Source organism: Macaca thibetana, chromosome 20 (assembly GCF_024542745.1).
Source record: "Macaca thibetana thibetana isolate TM-01 chromosome 20, ASM2454274v1, whole genome shotgun sequence".
Lineage (NCBI taxonomy): Eukaryota > Metazoa > Chordata > Mammalia > Primates > Cercopithecidae > Macaca > Macaca thibetana.
Window position 1 is genome coordinate 16,449,566 of NC_065597.1, and position 15,149 is coordinate 16,464,714.

Sequence of the window (15,149 nt, forward strand, 5' to 3'; positions counted from 1 at the left end):
ACAGATGAGAAACCTGAGACCAGGCATACATAGTTAGGAGGCATCCCCAAAGTTCCACATCTGGAAAGCAGCAGAGCAGGGACTCAAATCTGCATCCCTTTGCTTCAGCGCCCTCCCTCCTACCCTATTTCCATCAGCTACTATTTTGCCCTATTGTGGTTCTGAAAGAGTTACGAAATGCCCTCCACAGCTGTGATGATTATCATTCATCCTTTCCTTTTTTAGTCAAATTTTCCATTTAATAACAGAAAATGTCACGCTGACCAAGCCCTCCCTAAAAGCAAAGGATAGCCCTAAAAGTCAACCACCAGAGAGACACAAAGATGATAGAGTAGTTTTGAGGCTGACTTATGTAAGGTAAGAGCAGTTCAGTGCCTTAGCATCTGGCATTTTAATGTGTCTTGGTCTTGGATTCTATGATATATTTTCCTGTCTGGTTTTATGCCAAGCATTGATTAATAAGCTTCATCAGAAAACTCACCAATTCAGCCCTGAAGAACAACTTCAGGTCTTTCCAGAAGAGCCAACCTATGTCAGCAGGAAACAGAAGAGAAATGGTACACATCCATTGAAAACTAATGTCCCCTGACTTGAAAGACCACTTATGCTGATGACACTCTCACTTTATTGTGAGCAGAGGTTTGGTCTCTGCTACCAACTAGAGGAGGAAAACAAATTATTGGAATAGGAAAGATGACATTGATGGTACTTTCTCTTTCTGCAAGGCATTTTGCTTTTTGATGAAAAGACAAAAATGGCATTATCTCACAGGGTGAGATGTCAAACATAAATGGCATTATGTTTTCATTGTAAGCTGAGTCACATAAATGAGCAAAGCTATGTAGGATGCTAACAGGCCACCAATTTGGGAAGAAGGGTCAACACGGTGAGATCTTCTTGCCCAGAACTTTCTTAGTTTCTCCTCTTAGAAGTTTCTCCTCTTGGCCGGGCGCGGTGGCTCAAGCCTGTAATCCCAGCACTTTGGGAGGCCGAGACGGGCGGATCACGAGGTCAGGAGATCGAGACCATCCTGGCTGACACGGTGAAACCCCGTCTCTACTTTAAAAAAATACAAAAAACTAGCCGGGCGAGGTGGCGGCGCCTGTAGTCCCAGCTACTCGGGAGGCTGAGGCAGGAGAATGGCCTGAACCCGGGAGGCGGAGCTTGCAGTGAGCTGAGATCCGGCCACTGCACTCCAGCCTGGGCGGCAGAGCGAGACTCCGTCTCAAAAAAAAAAAAAAAAAAAAAAAAGAAGTTTCTCCTCTTGAGTTTCTCTCAACTTTCTTAGCTGCCCCTCCATTTGTCCTAAAAGCAGATGGATGTGAACTCTAACCCTGAAGTTCCCATAGGATCTGAAAGGCAATTCCCATAGGATCTGTGTTCTGATGGAGTAAGCTCTTCACCTTTCAAAATGTGAGATCTGGGAGAGTTGGGGGAAAATCTGAGGATGTGGCAGTAAAGTGAACCAACAAGGAAACTTTGGCAGACAGCAGCTAGCAGCTCGGCACACTCATCTGTCTTTACTCTGGACCCAGGGCTAGACTACATTTCCCGACCTCCATTGGGGTTAGGTTGCATTGACTCAGTTCTGGCCAGTGGAATTGAATGGAAGTGATGTGCACCACTTCCAGGCATGGTGCATAAAATCCTAGCACACAACCCTCCTTTCTCTTTCTTCTCTTACTGGCCAGATGGATGTCAATATGGATCTCTTAGAAACCAAGAGTTAAATATGTCGGAATCTGTTCAGTAGAGATCCTTGAAAGACTAAATGGAACAGAAGCCCATCCTCACACCTGTCACCAATTGGAATTCACGTGGGCCCGAAATAAGCTTCTGTTGTATAAAGCCATTGAGCATCAGGGGTCTTTCTGTTGCAACAGCTACCACAGACTTATCTATAATAATAGCCTAGAATTTCAAAACAGCAAGTAGGGAAAACAGTTCTAAGAAAGGAGAAGGTCTGGTTACTCAAGCATGAGAAATCCATTTCCATCTATTGCTTTGATTGTGTATGCCAACTGAAAATGATAAGAGTCAAAGATTCGTATCTACTGTAATATAAATTCAAGATGAAATGAAACGACCTTGATCCATTTTAAAATGTCTACAGAAAATTGAATTTGCACTTACAGCTCTTTTAGAACACATTTTTATGTCATTTTCTGTGATTAATGTGTTAGAGGATTTTAGTGTTGTCACTTTGAGACTGTTAAAATGTTTCTTTTGATAAATTAGGAAGATGCATCAGAAATTATTTCTTTGAACCTAAGTATGGAGAGAACATTGTAACATTCAATCCTTATAGTTTCTCTTGGCAATAATAATTAAGCTACAGTCCTGAAAATTAAATGTATAAGGATTATTACCTTTTACTAATATTTTAACACAAAATTATAAACAAATACAGATTAATGCTCCGGAGAGACAGAGACTTTGTTTACTGTTTTCTGATTATGTTTGTTCTCTGCTAGAACCAAGTTACTGTGAGTAGGAAAGTTATCGGAAAATTTTGAAAAATAGATGAGTCTTTCAAGATTCATCATTTTTTTCATGCGCATCCTTTGAATACAGACAATGATCATACAAACATCTCCATCCAGGTCGTACTTTATCTAGTGCGGTATTTAATGTTTAATTGTTTTTTTTTCTGTTTCTACGTCGCTTTGGGATTTTCCATATTTGAAGATTTATGAGTAATAATAGGACTCTTGGCTTAGTTATATCTGTAGTTTCCATTAATACCAAAATTAAAATTTCCTCATTATCATTCATCTACATCCTCATTTATATACAATTTAAAACCTTGAAAAATGTTCTTCTTTCCTTTATTTAATTCATTTAAATTTTAAAATGCAATTTACTTATTTCCCATGTAGATTTTCAAACCAGGAAGAAATGTAACTAGCCTTTCTGCTCTGTCTTACATTTGTCCTTAATTATAAATTGGGAAATTGACATTTTGCTTTAAATATTAGATTTTCCTTATTTAAGTACCTGTGAGCCTATTCCTAAGAGAGTGACCATCGGGCCCACTGACCGAATCTATTTTTTTAATCTGCAGTGGCGCCAGACCAGGATTTTGGTGACATTCCAAGGCACTGTCACCCTGTGAGATTCTGCCTGGATGAAATCTCTAACTCTTGCCTGCAATCTGCAATGTACATTTATGTCACTTACAGAGATCATCAGTGTAACTCTGACCTAAGTTTGTCAGGAGGTTTCCAGTTCGTGGTACCTAAGCCCCGGTAGAGCTACCTGTGTTTTTACATTTCTCCTTTTTTTCCTTTTTGTAGAAGAAGTATATCATAGAATTAAGTGAAAGAAGGATAATCTTAGGCTGGAATGTCCTCTGGAGTCCCGCTCAAATAGTAAAATTTGCATTTCTTTTCAAGTCCACTGTTTTCTACTGTATGCATTACTTTGGAGGGCTTCTTCTGTGGCACCAAACTTGGGGAGCTTTGTGAAGCTTCCTGGGAGATTCACAAGGAAGATTCATGAAGGAATAATCAAACTCTTTTCTGATGAACTGGAAAGTGTGGCTTTTCCTCTCAGTTATTATCCTGGAAGCATCTAAATACTCTCCACATCTCTTCTTTTGCAGCTTTTTCTCAGTGCATATTGGTAATAACTAAATATTTTCTCTAAAGATTAATCCACATAAGTACTTCTGAGTAATGTCTTTCCCAAAATAAAACAGGACTTTCATAATTGATCTAAATGACAAAGCAATCAAAATGGGGAAAGGATTTATTTTATTTTAAGTTCTGGGGTACATGTGCAGGATGTGCAGGTTTGTTACATAGGTAAACGTGTGCCATGGTAGTTTGCTGCACCTATCGACCCACCATCTAAGTATTAAACCCAGCACGCATTAGCTATTTTTCCTGATGCTCTCCACCCCTCTGCCCCCCGACGCCTGACAGGCCCTGGTGTGTGATGTTCCCCTCCCTGTGTCCATGTGTTCTCATTGTTCAGCTCCCACTTCTGAGTGAGAACACGTAGTGTTTGGTTTTATGTTCCTGTGTTTGTTTGCTAGGGATAATGGCTTCCAGCTCCATCCATGTCCCTGCAAAGGACATGACCTCATTCAAAAGAATGTTTTTTATTTGATGTTCTTTATTAACTTTGAGGTAGTTGTTTATATAGGCAGTTAAACAAATTAGAATTTTAGTAATATTAATAATATAGTGCAATATAATTAGGAATCACACCACCTGATAATTAAGCCCAATTTCACATTTGGAGGGAAAAGAAAATGTGTGTGGCACATTTGTCAGACATTCAAAGGGTTTCAACATCCTTTGCTCTTGTTCTTTAGATTCCCCTGAAGCACTGTCACTCTGGCCTCCTTCTGAATTCCATTTTTGTTGTTGAAATATTGGTCTCACTAGTGTCATTGCTGTCAGCTCCTCAGGGTGTTTATGTATTTCCCACAACACCTGGACCTGAGAGCCATTGAATATGTATTTGTTATATTTACTTGAAAAGTCCAAAAACAATTTGCTCATTAAATTTGTAGAAGACTTGGAGGGGCTAGGAGGAGTGGTCCCTAATTATTATTAGTAGTAGCTAATAAGTTGAGTGTCATAGTCAGAATTATAGAAGTTCTCAAAAGATGAAAACCTTGTAAAAATAGAAAATACCAACACCTGAATTCAAAAATACAGAAATCAAAATTAAGGAGAGAATAGATGTGTTTAATAGCATATTACACATCACAGAAGAGAGAGCTAGTGAACTGGAAGAGAGCTCAAAAGAAAGCATCAAAAGTGAATCACAGAAAACAACAAACAGAAAATGCAGATGAGGCTCAGAAACAGAGATAGGTTGAGATATACAAATACTACAGTGTTACAGTTGCCTATAGCGTTCAGTACAGTAACATGCTATACAGGTTTTCAGCGTAAGATCAACAGGTTATACCACGTAGCCTAGGTGTGTAGTAGGCTCCACTATCTCACTCTACAGTGTTCACACAGCAACGAAGTCACCTAATGACACATTTCTCAGAATGTGTCTCTGTCGTTAAGCAACACATGACTGTATTTCAAAATAAGTTTGCAGTTTTACCTAATGAGATTCTGATGAGGCTAATTATTAATTATTATAAATTAGTAAAAATCCAGATGACTTCTTATATTGTATTTATTAATGAAATTGGTTCATCCTCACTAGAACACTAGAAATTTTGCATTTGAAAAACGTTTCTTTTAAAAATTTCAAACTCAAAAAAAAAAACAAAAACAAAGGAAAAATAAATAAGAATAAAAAATAAAAATTTCAAACTCCATAAAGAATATTGTGCCTTCTTTGGTGTCTCAGAATCTGGAGATTATAGCAGATAATAATTATAAGTTTGTTGGAGAATTGGGCTGTTACCTTGAGAAAGAGATGTAAAAAGCTTCACAGAGCATTCAAAAGTAAAATCGTAGGTTTGCTCTTCAGAATCAGATTGCTTTTTGAAAAAAGAAAAACCAACAAACATCCAGCTGCTTTAATTCAGAAAATAATGTTTGTCTCTGATGTTGAATTCCACAGTGCCACCCATTTGAAGTGTAGAGGGCTTTGACATCTATAGAATGAAAAGCCAAGAATATCTTCCCTGTGAACTTGTACTCTTGTGTTGCAGGCACACAAAAAATCCCTTTGGACGATTGAACCCAATGAAGGCATGGTTCCTCCAGAAACTGACATTCAACTGGCACTGACCGCCAACCTGAATGACATACTGACATTCAAAGACTGTGTCATTTTGGACATTGAAAATAGCAGCACCTATCGGATTCCTGTTCAGGCTTCCGGAATTGGTTCCACTATTGTTTCAGATAAGCCCTTTGCTCCAGAACTCAATTTGGGGGCACATTTTAGGTAAGGAAATACCATGGACCAATTGTGGTAGATGTCACATATGTTGCATATGCTGAGCATCCCCTCTACTTTAAAAAATTATTTTAAGTCATTAAAACTAGCCACCTCAGTCCCTCTCCTTTCCCATCCTCACTCTTCTGCCTCCTGATGGGTATGTCAGCAACAAGAAGACATTTTCTAGCCATAACTTGGTTGCGTTCTCTAATCTGTGTCCCTTTACATGTGAGAAGAATATGGTTTGTAGGAAATGCATTCTTCTCTCAAACTGGCTACTCTGACTAATTTAGACTCTCAACCATAATTTCTCCTCTTTAATTCTAATACACTGTTAATCCCTCTCCATAAACACAGAAAATACAGATACAGCTTAGTGGTAACCTAAGCAGAATATACTTAGGAAGGTAAAAATTTACTGCAAGTGTATTTTATCAGGTATTGCAGAGCCAGCAGCTTTTTCAAAGCTTATGTCCTCTACTTGACTCCCCACCATAGCCCAACAACTGAGATGGTTTCCATTGGCTTTGCCTGATTACCCAGGAAAAGCTAGAGGGTCTAAATATTTACATAAGATGTGGTACAGTATAGACACCACTGAGCAGAACAATCTAAATGTGGATATAAAAATCAGATTTGGGCCGGGCACGGTGGCCCAAGCCTATACTCCTAGCACTTTGGGAGGCCAAGGCAGGAGGATCACTCGAGCTCAGGAATTCAAGACCAGCCTGGACAACATGGGGAAACCCCATCCCTACAAAAATACAAAAAATTCTGGACGTGGTGGCGGGTGCATGTAGTCCCAGCTACTCAGGAGGTTAACAGGTGGGAGAATCACTTGAGCCCAGGAGGCAGAGGTTGCAGTGAGCCAAGGTGGCACCACTGCACTCCAGCCTGGGTGACAGAGTGAGACCCTGTCTTAAAAAAAAAAAGAAAGAAAAAACACACACGTATACATATACACATACACATATATATGTGTACACACAGACATATATATAGATATATATGAGGAGATATATATATTTATAGAGCTGGGAGCAGTGGCTTATGCCTATGATCCCAGCACTTTATACTTTGGGAGGCTGAGGTAGGAGGATTGCTTGAGCCCAGGAATTGGAGACCAGCCTGGGCAACATAGGGAGACCCCCCACATCTCTACAAAATAAAAAAAATTAGCCTCGCTTGATGGCACATGCCTGTTGTCCTACCCACTTGGCAGGCTGAGGTGATAGGATTGCTTGTACCCGGGAGGTTGAGGCTACAGTGAACTAGGATCACACAACTGCAACTCCAGCATGGGCGACAGAGCAAGACCCCATCTGAAATTAAATAAATAAATATATATATATTTATGAGGTTTGAGTGTTAAGTGTAGAGGGTATGTGTGAGGTTTGTTCTTGATTCCTCAGGAAAGTCATGTAGCTATCACTAGTTGGCTCCTGGGGGCCAGTTGAATTTGAACTTACCTGTTGCAGTACTGTGAACAGATCTCAGAAGGGTATCCTCCCTGCCTTCTGGGCTCACAGGCCCTGAAATCAAGTCATATATGCTGTGCTTGGAGATGTGACTGACATTAATCAGTTAGGAGCTCTCCCCAAAATCCCTCCCTCTGCTCCATCTACAAAATATGGGACTTGATTGAAAATGCCGTAAACTAGTAGAAAATTAAGTAAAAAGCAAGTCACATGGTTGAATTGCATGCTTTTAGGCAAGTATCCAATTATATTTTTCGAGTCAACTAAATATAAGAATCCTCCTCTCTGCCTGTCTGTTGGCCGTAAGCTAGGGTAGTTTATCATTGCATACCAGTGCTTCTAGTTTCAAATTTCTTTTCATGCACTCAAATATAATTGTAGAAAACAATACATGGCAAACCAGACCTAATTACATGTTCTTTTAGATCTACAAATAGTGTCAAGTAGCCTTCGAAGGATATTCTGACACATGAAATTGGAGGGTTAGCTAACAGTTTTCTATCAATATAAAAGCAAACTGTAGCTTTTAGTTGCTAATTTGACCTCTGCCTAAACTTTTTGACATAAAATCACTATGCTCGCAATCTCCAGAAGAATTGCCAAAAGCAGGGCTGGGTAAACTACACCCCTCTGCCTGCTTTTGTCAATAAAGTTTTATTGGAACACAGCCATGCCCATTTTGTAACGTATTGTCTATGGCTGCTTTCACATTACAAGGGAAAGTTGAGTAGCTGTTACAGAGACCATGTGGCCCAAAAAGCCTAAAATATTTGTTAGTTAGTCCTTTAAAGAAAAAGTTTGCCAACCTCTGGTCTAAAGAAATAGCCATATGCCGCTGCTTCTAATTGCATGTTTTTAGACAACTCCCTAGGTTTTCAGAACTTCCATTTCTTGATCTATAAAATGGTAGTAAATATACTTACCATGACTGGATTGCTGTAATGATTGAATGATGTAATGTGAATAAGTAACAGACATCCTGCCTAGTAATCAGTATGTGTTTTTTATAAACAGTATATGGTTTTATAAACAGTATATGTTGTTTATTATTTCCCCCAAAAGCCTACTGCTAGCCATAAACTACCAAGTAAAGTAACTCCCTTGAGCGTGCCCCGTGGACACAGATTCACAATGTATTTAGATAGAAATGGTTATACCTGACAACTAGCAAATATTCCTTCTGATTATTTATTTGATGGTTCGACTTACCAGGCATGATATCATTTCCTAAGGAGGAATAGATGGGATGAAATCTCAAAGCCTAATAAAATTTAAAAAATAAAAAACAGTCCTGAGATGAGTTTTTCCCTAAGAATAAATTTTAAAGTAAGCCTGTGGGGGGAAAAAAAATCCCATACAAACAAAAACACATTTGAACCATATCCAAGATCTTAGAAATCCCAGGTTTTTTTAGCAAATAGCCAGGCAATCAGAATGTTCTTAGTAAATATTTGTGGAATATATGAATGCATGATGAACAAATGAATACATGAAATTGCAACATATTTAAAGCACATTAGTCTGAGATAGGTGACCAATCACGGTGGTGTTCTGGCCCATTGCAGTCCCCTGGCCTTTGTTAAAGCTTAGAGGATATGCATGGTTTTTCTTCAAAGCTTCCTTCAAATTGAGCCCATCATTACGGGACATTCCATTCAGCCAGTAGTAATTTTCTCAGCACAGCTTGAAACCTGCTTCTCCTCCAGTAGGTATTTTGCTTTCCTTTCACTCTTCAGAGCTATTTCTCTAAATAGAATTGCTTTTCACATGAACTGAATGTGTCCTGCAGTGTGTGGGGCCTACTGGGGAAGATTGACGGGGAGTGGAAATTTTCCACAGCCCCTTACGTGGTGATGCCAACTCTGGGACCAAACCCAGGTCTGTGATTCCACACCTCTTGGCCCCCTGAGTAGATACTACCTTGTCCCATCACTGTATTAGTTCCTAGTGGCATCGTAACTTAGTCTTCCTACATTAAAAAAAAAAGTCTTATATTGTGGCTCACTGTTTTAAATCCTTCCAGAAGAGTAAATCCCAAGGGTGTAGAGCTGAACAGAACATACCTAAATGGAATCCTCTCAACACCTGCCTCTTCTTTTTCAGCCTGGATACTCATTATTACCACTTTAAGTTGATCAACAAGGGACGTCGGGTCCAACAGTTGTTCTGGATGAATGATAGCTTCCAACCCCAGGCCAAGCTGAGTAAGAAGGGCCGGGTTAAGAAGGGACATGCTCGTATCCGGCCCCAGCCCAGTGGCTCTCAGGAGCCCAGGGATCCACAGAGCCCCGTGTTTCATCTCCACCCCGCCAGCATGGAGCTGTACCCAGGCCAGGCAGTCGATGTGATACTCGAAGGCTATTCTGCTACTCCCAGGGTAAGGGGACAGCACATTTGGAAGCTATTGCTTTTTCCTAATTAAATCTCTACTGTATCTATTTCTTTTTATTTTTTTCTTTTTCTTTTTCTTTTTTTTTTTTGAGACGGAGTCTCGCTCTGTTGCCCCGGCTGGAGTGCAGTGGCCGGATCTCGGCTCACTGCAAGCTCCACCTCCCGGGTTTACGCCATTCTCCTGCCTCAGCCTCCCGAGTAGCTGGGACTACAGGCGCCCACCACCTCGCCCAGCTAGTTTTTTTGTATTTTTTAGTAGAGACGGGGTTTCACCATGTTAGCCAGGATGGTCTCGATCTCCTGACCTCGTGATCCGCCCGTCTCAGCCTCCCAAAGGCTGGGATTACAGGCTTGAGCCACCGCGCCTGGCCTGTATCTATTTCTTAGGAAAGTTCCTTGACATTTATCTGAGGAAGGATATGGTTTCTCAAGGATTGTGTACAGTCCTGAGTTACCATGGTAGCATCTGTTGCTTTTGGGGTGCAGCTCTGCTCAGTCGTCGATTTGTTTCTATAGCTACTGTGAACCCAATCTTGAGGGAGGTTCTCATGCCCAGGGTCCACAGTGACAAGCCAGCAAGTCTCTGGTAGAAAAACATCCAGTTTTTAGCCAAAGCAGATTCTCCTATTAACACTTAGCAGGATTAATTTGATATTCATTCAAAAAGGGTGTTTATATCGACACTCTGAGCTGCCTCTCCTATTCAGGTATTGGGACATCCCTGTTCCTTTCTTTCCAGACTGACTACAACTCACATTTCAAAACATCTTTTTTATGCGTTAATAAAAGAACCACATTTATCTTCAGCAACTCTGATTCCCTGCCTTCATTTACATGATCTCCATACATTCTACCTAAAACATTTCAGTAGATCCAAATCATCTGTCTGTTTATCCCTATTCTCTCACAGTGTGGAAATCGTTAAAAAACTAAAGGAAAGGCTTTCAAAGTCACTTAAGAGTCTCTCCCTCCCCACAAAATGCAGACCTTGTAGATGAGAAATGATGCTAGCTTAAGATCCTGCTTGTGTCGCCAAATTTGGAGGTAATACTGCCTTTTCCCTACACGAAATAGGAAGCAAAAAGAACTTTGTCTCCCAGTAGACACAGCTGGAAAGCTAGTCCCTTGCTTAGCTTCTCTAAGGTCACAGATTCCACTTTATTTCATTAGACTATTTCTTCATAGAGCATTTTCAGGTAAAATGCATCCTCAGTTCCAAAAAAAAAGGGGGTTATCTCTCATTGTGGAAAAGGTAATGTGTTCCTTCTCTCTGTTATTCAGGTGATCAGCCAACTTTTATTGTGTGTATACCATGTAACAAATACTGTGCTAAGCACTGAGGATGCAAAGATGAATAGAACACAGGCCGTTATCTCAAGACACTGACAGCTGTTGGAAGAGCATATTTATAATGTGGTTATCAAGAGTTGTCCATATTTTTGAAGGCATTAATTCTGAGCTGCTGGGGGACTAAACTCAGCTTAAGCTTTACTAAAAACTTCCCTGAATGTTCTTCTAAATCATGCTACATAAATGAGAAGAGACTGGAATGCATTTACATCCCTAACCTGGGCACTCTTCAATATAACCTACTCATGCTACAAATTCACTTTTGATCTTCCTGCTTTATAAAAATCTAGGCTTTTTGAGTCCAAAGAAATATTAATTCCTAATGCATGATTTTTAAATGTTTAAGTATAAAAGGCCAAAATTTGGCCGGGCGCAGTGGCTCACACCTGTAATCCCAGCACTTTGGGAGGCCAAGCTGGGTGGGTCACCTGAGGTCAGGAGTTCGAGACCAGCCTGACCAACATGGAGAAACCCTGTGTCTACTAAAAATACAAAACTAGCCGGGCATGGTGGCACATGCCTTTAATCCCAGCTACCTGGGAGGCTGAGGCAGTAGAATCACTTGAACCGGGGAGGCAGAGGTTGCAGTGAGCTGAGATTGCACCATTGCACTCCAACCAGGGCAACAAGAGCAAAACTCCATCTAAAAACAAAAAATAAAAATAAAAAGGCAAAAATTTTCCAACTACAGTTTTCAATAGTTTAATAAGAAATCATATAACTACCATTGAACTATAAGCCCCATGAAAGATTTTATCTGTCTCGTTCATCAGTGTTTGGTACTCCCAGCACCCAACACAGCTCCTGATGCATAAAAGATCATAATATAACTATACATATGTATATAGAACTGAATGTAAATCAACTGCCTCAGGGCAGTCAGAAATAAATACAGAATCCATCAAAGCCATGTTTAACTAACAAAAACATAATCATGTGACAAAGAGCAGCCCCTGAAGCATGCTATTCAGAAAAGTGCTCTTCCTTGTGTCCCCAGGCAGGTAGTGGGAAATCCATTTTCTCTCAGTGGGTAAATAAGTATTCTGAGTAAGTATTAAGTTATAGTTGTTCCCCAAATGCTGGCTTATCTCATTGGCAGATAGTTAAAGAGAAGCTGGTGTGCCACGCCATCATCGGGGCACAGAAAGGGAAGAGCTTGTTGATGGCTGTGAACATCACCTGTGAGTTCGTTGCGCCTCTCATCCAGCTCTCCACCAAGCAGCTTGTCTACAGACTGGAGAAGGTCAGTGGCATGTGCTGGCGAGGGCTGGGTGCTCCAACTGGGGTCAGCATGTTTACATTTTCATTTCGAAAGCTAAATTAACGGGCGTCCTTTTCCACCCATTGCTCAGCCCGTGTTTTTTAAGCTTCAGAGGCCAGTACACATTCAACTAAAAATTTTGAATCTAAACCTACAATCCTTTGACATGTAAGTTGCTGTGGAAATTCTATTTCCATCATTCCTGATGTCTAAGACCTAAGGGAAGTGGTATTCCAGTGCACTGAATATGCGGTTTAGTCAATCATCTTACTTTAACCAGGTAAAATAAACTCGAGGCAGAGGAAGGATTGGAGTAGAATTATCATAGAATTATCGATAATTATAATTATCAGTAAGAATATCTACCACTGATTGATTAGTATGTGCTAGACATGGAGCCATGTTCGTTACATACATTTACCCAGTAGTCCCTCACAGCAACCGTATGCAGCAGGTTCTGTTATCATTCCCGTGATGCACACGAGGAAACTGAGATACAGGTTAAGCTGGAGAATAATCAACTTAAAGTACTAGATTCACACTCTTTAACTTAAATGGCTCTACATAAGTGCAGACAGTAAATGTCAGAGTCAGGGGACAAGGGAGAGAAGGTAGTGGCTGCTGCTCAGGGCAGGGGGTCAGGATGGTGAAGAGGTGGGGTGGAGGAGATATCACAATAGGCTTGATCTGCCCCTAGACATGCTTCCATCCAGAATTAATTAGCATTCAAGACATGTAAGGAATGTCTGTTCTGAGTTGGGGATTGAGCTGGTACTGGAAATCTAGTGAACCAGACAGACATAACCAAAGCTAAGCTGGTTGACTTTAAACAAATTATTAAAATGTAATTGTTGAAGTCACCATTATAAACATTGCTATGAGGAAGAGGTGCAAGGTGCTGGGAGGGCGTGTACTGGGAGACGTGATCTTGTTCGTCCATGTGGTCATGGATGGATTTCTTGAGCAAGTGCCTCAAGTTGAGACTCAAAGTAAATATAGAAGCTAGTCTGGTGACAAGGGATGGGGAGAGAATTGTAGGCAGAGGGAATAGCTCACGCAAAGGGCTCAAGTTAGGAAAGGCCACCTTGGACAGAGAATGTGCCAAGGATGGCAAAAGTCCATCTGGTGATGTGCAGCCTGCCTGGGAGGCATCATCTGAACTTTGGGTTTTGTTCCAGATGGCCATTGGAGGGCTTCCAGGAAGGGAGTGACATGGTCAAATTGATTCACTGAAACCATCATGCTGGCCACTGAGTGGAATGTTTATTAAGGCCTCTCATGTGCCAGGCAGTGTTGGGGGCTAGAGATACAACAGTGAGAATAGTCCTCCCTGATAAATGCCACAGCCTGCTGGGAAGACCAAGCATTAAGTAAGTCACGGCCCCACAGTGTGATCTTTGCTGTCACATAAAAGCAGTGGGTGTGGCAGTGCCTAACCAGTCATGAGGAATCAACTGGGCTTCCTTTCATTACCTGAAGGTTTGCAGAAGAATGTTCAAGACCATTTATTTTGGTAGTGGAGTCCATCATATTTTGTTCATTAAAACAAATTAGTATCTATTGATTATCACCATGGAAAAGATGTTCTGCTAGGAGATGAAAAAAGGAGCCTGTGATCCAGTAGGAGAGGTGTGAGGTACAAGTTCAATTCAAATCAACAAGTAACTTTTGAGCAGGTGCATCAGTCACCTACAATATATAAAGCAGAAAAGACACAGCAGAGACCATGGCTTATCATTCTCAGGAAACTTAGACTGGAACAGAAAACCAAACACTGCGTGTTCTCACTCATAAGTGAGAGTTGAACAGTGAGAATACGTGGACGCGGGGAGGGGAACATCACACACTGGGGCCTGTCATGGGGTCGGGGGCAAGGGGAGGGAGAGCATTGGGACAAATACCTAATGTATGTGGGGCTTAAAACCTAGATGATGGGTTGATAGATGCAGCAAACCACCATGGCACATGTATACCCATATAGTAAACCTGCACGTTCTGCACATATATCCCAGGACATAAAATAAAATAAAATAAAATAAAATAAAATAAAATAGTAAAGTAAAATAAAATGGCTTAACAGATAAGTAGGGAAGGTGGACGTTGTTAGTTTAGCTTCCTGTCACTGAAATCCAAGCTAAACATGAAGCCAGCAAGTTCCATGAGACATGTAAAAGGAAAATACAAGAATTCCTGCTACCATTATTAAGCTTTATTGCTCCATTTTAAATTCTTCATTTTTAAGTAATCAGGAAAGATGTTTATTGGCAACAGCTGCACTGAAGTTGGTGGCATTATATTTTCCCTAAATGCTGTTACTGGGAGAAAACTCAGTGAATATTTATTGAATTGCTATTCTGGGCAAGATGTTGTAATATATATTAAATATGCAGCCTAGTTTCTTATTAGATTTCTCTAAGCCCATAAACACTCATAAAAATGTGTGGGTAGTGCTCTTTTTCTTCTCTTTATATACTTATGCCTTTTGCGGGGGCGGGGGTGGGCATGTTTTTATTTAAATGTCTATTGTTTCAATTTATTACTAGATTAAAATATGTACATATTTTGAATATGGCAGTAACTTCTTATTGAATTAAAAAGTGAATTGAGCTACAGTTCCCTGCTTACTTTTTTCCACCCTTCTCTCTTTCCCCACAAAGATGAGAAGTTTGAAATCTGTCCTACTACTTACTGTATTTTTCATTTTCATTTCCTGCTTACATTTAATCCACATCAGGGACAATGAAGAAATGCAACTTCATTACCCAGCATATGCAAGAGACTTGTTAGGTCTCAGTATTCAGATT

General features: G+C 40.4%; 1 protein-coding gene across 3 annotated transcripts in view; it reads left to right on the forward strand.

Moving 5' to 3' along the window:
• Positions 1-15,149, forward strand: part of HYDIN (HYDIN axonemal central pair apparatus protein) — a 463,051-nt gene that overhangs the window by 235,507 nt on the left and 212,395 nt on the right. For all 3 annotated transcript variants that reach the window (XM_050772650.1, XM_050772651.1, XM_050772652.1), the window contains 3 exons: positions 5,633-5,871; positions 9,447-9,720; positions 12,184-12,327. In XM_050772650.1, the coding sequence (XP_050628607.1) occupies positions 5,633-5,871; positions 9,447-9,720; positions 12,184-12,327 (657 nt within the window). The remainder of the gene's footprint in view (positions 1-5,632; positions 5,872-9,446; positions 9,721-12,183; positions 12,328-15,149) is intronic.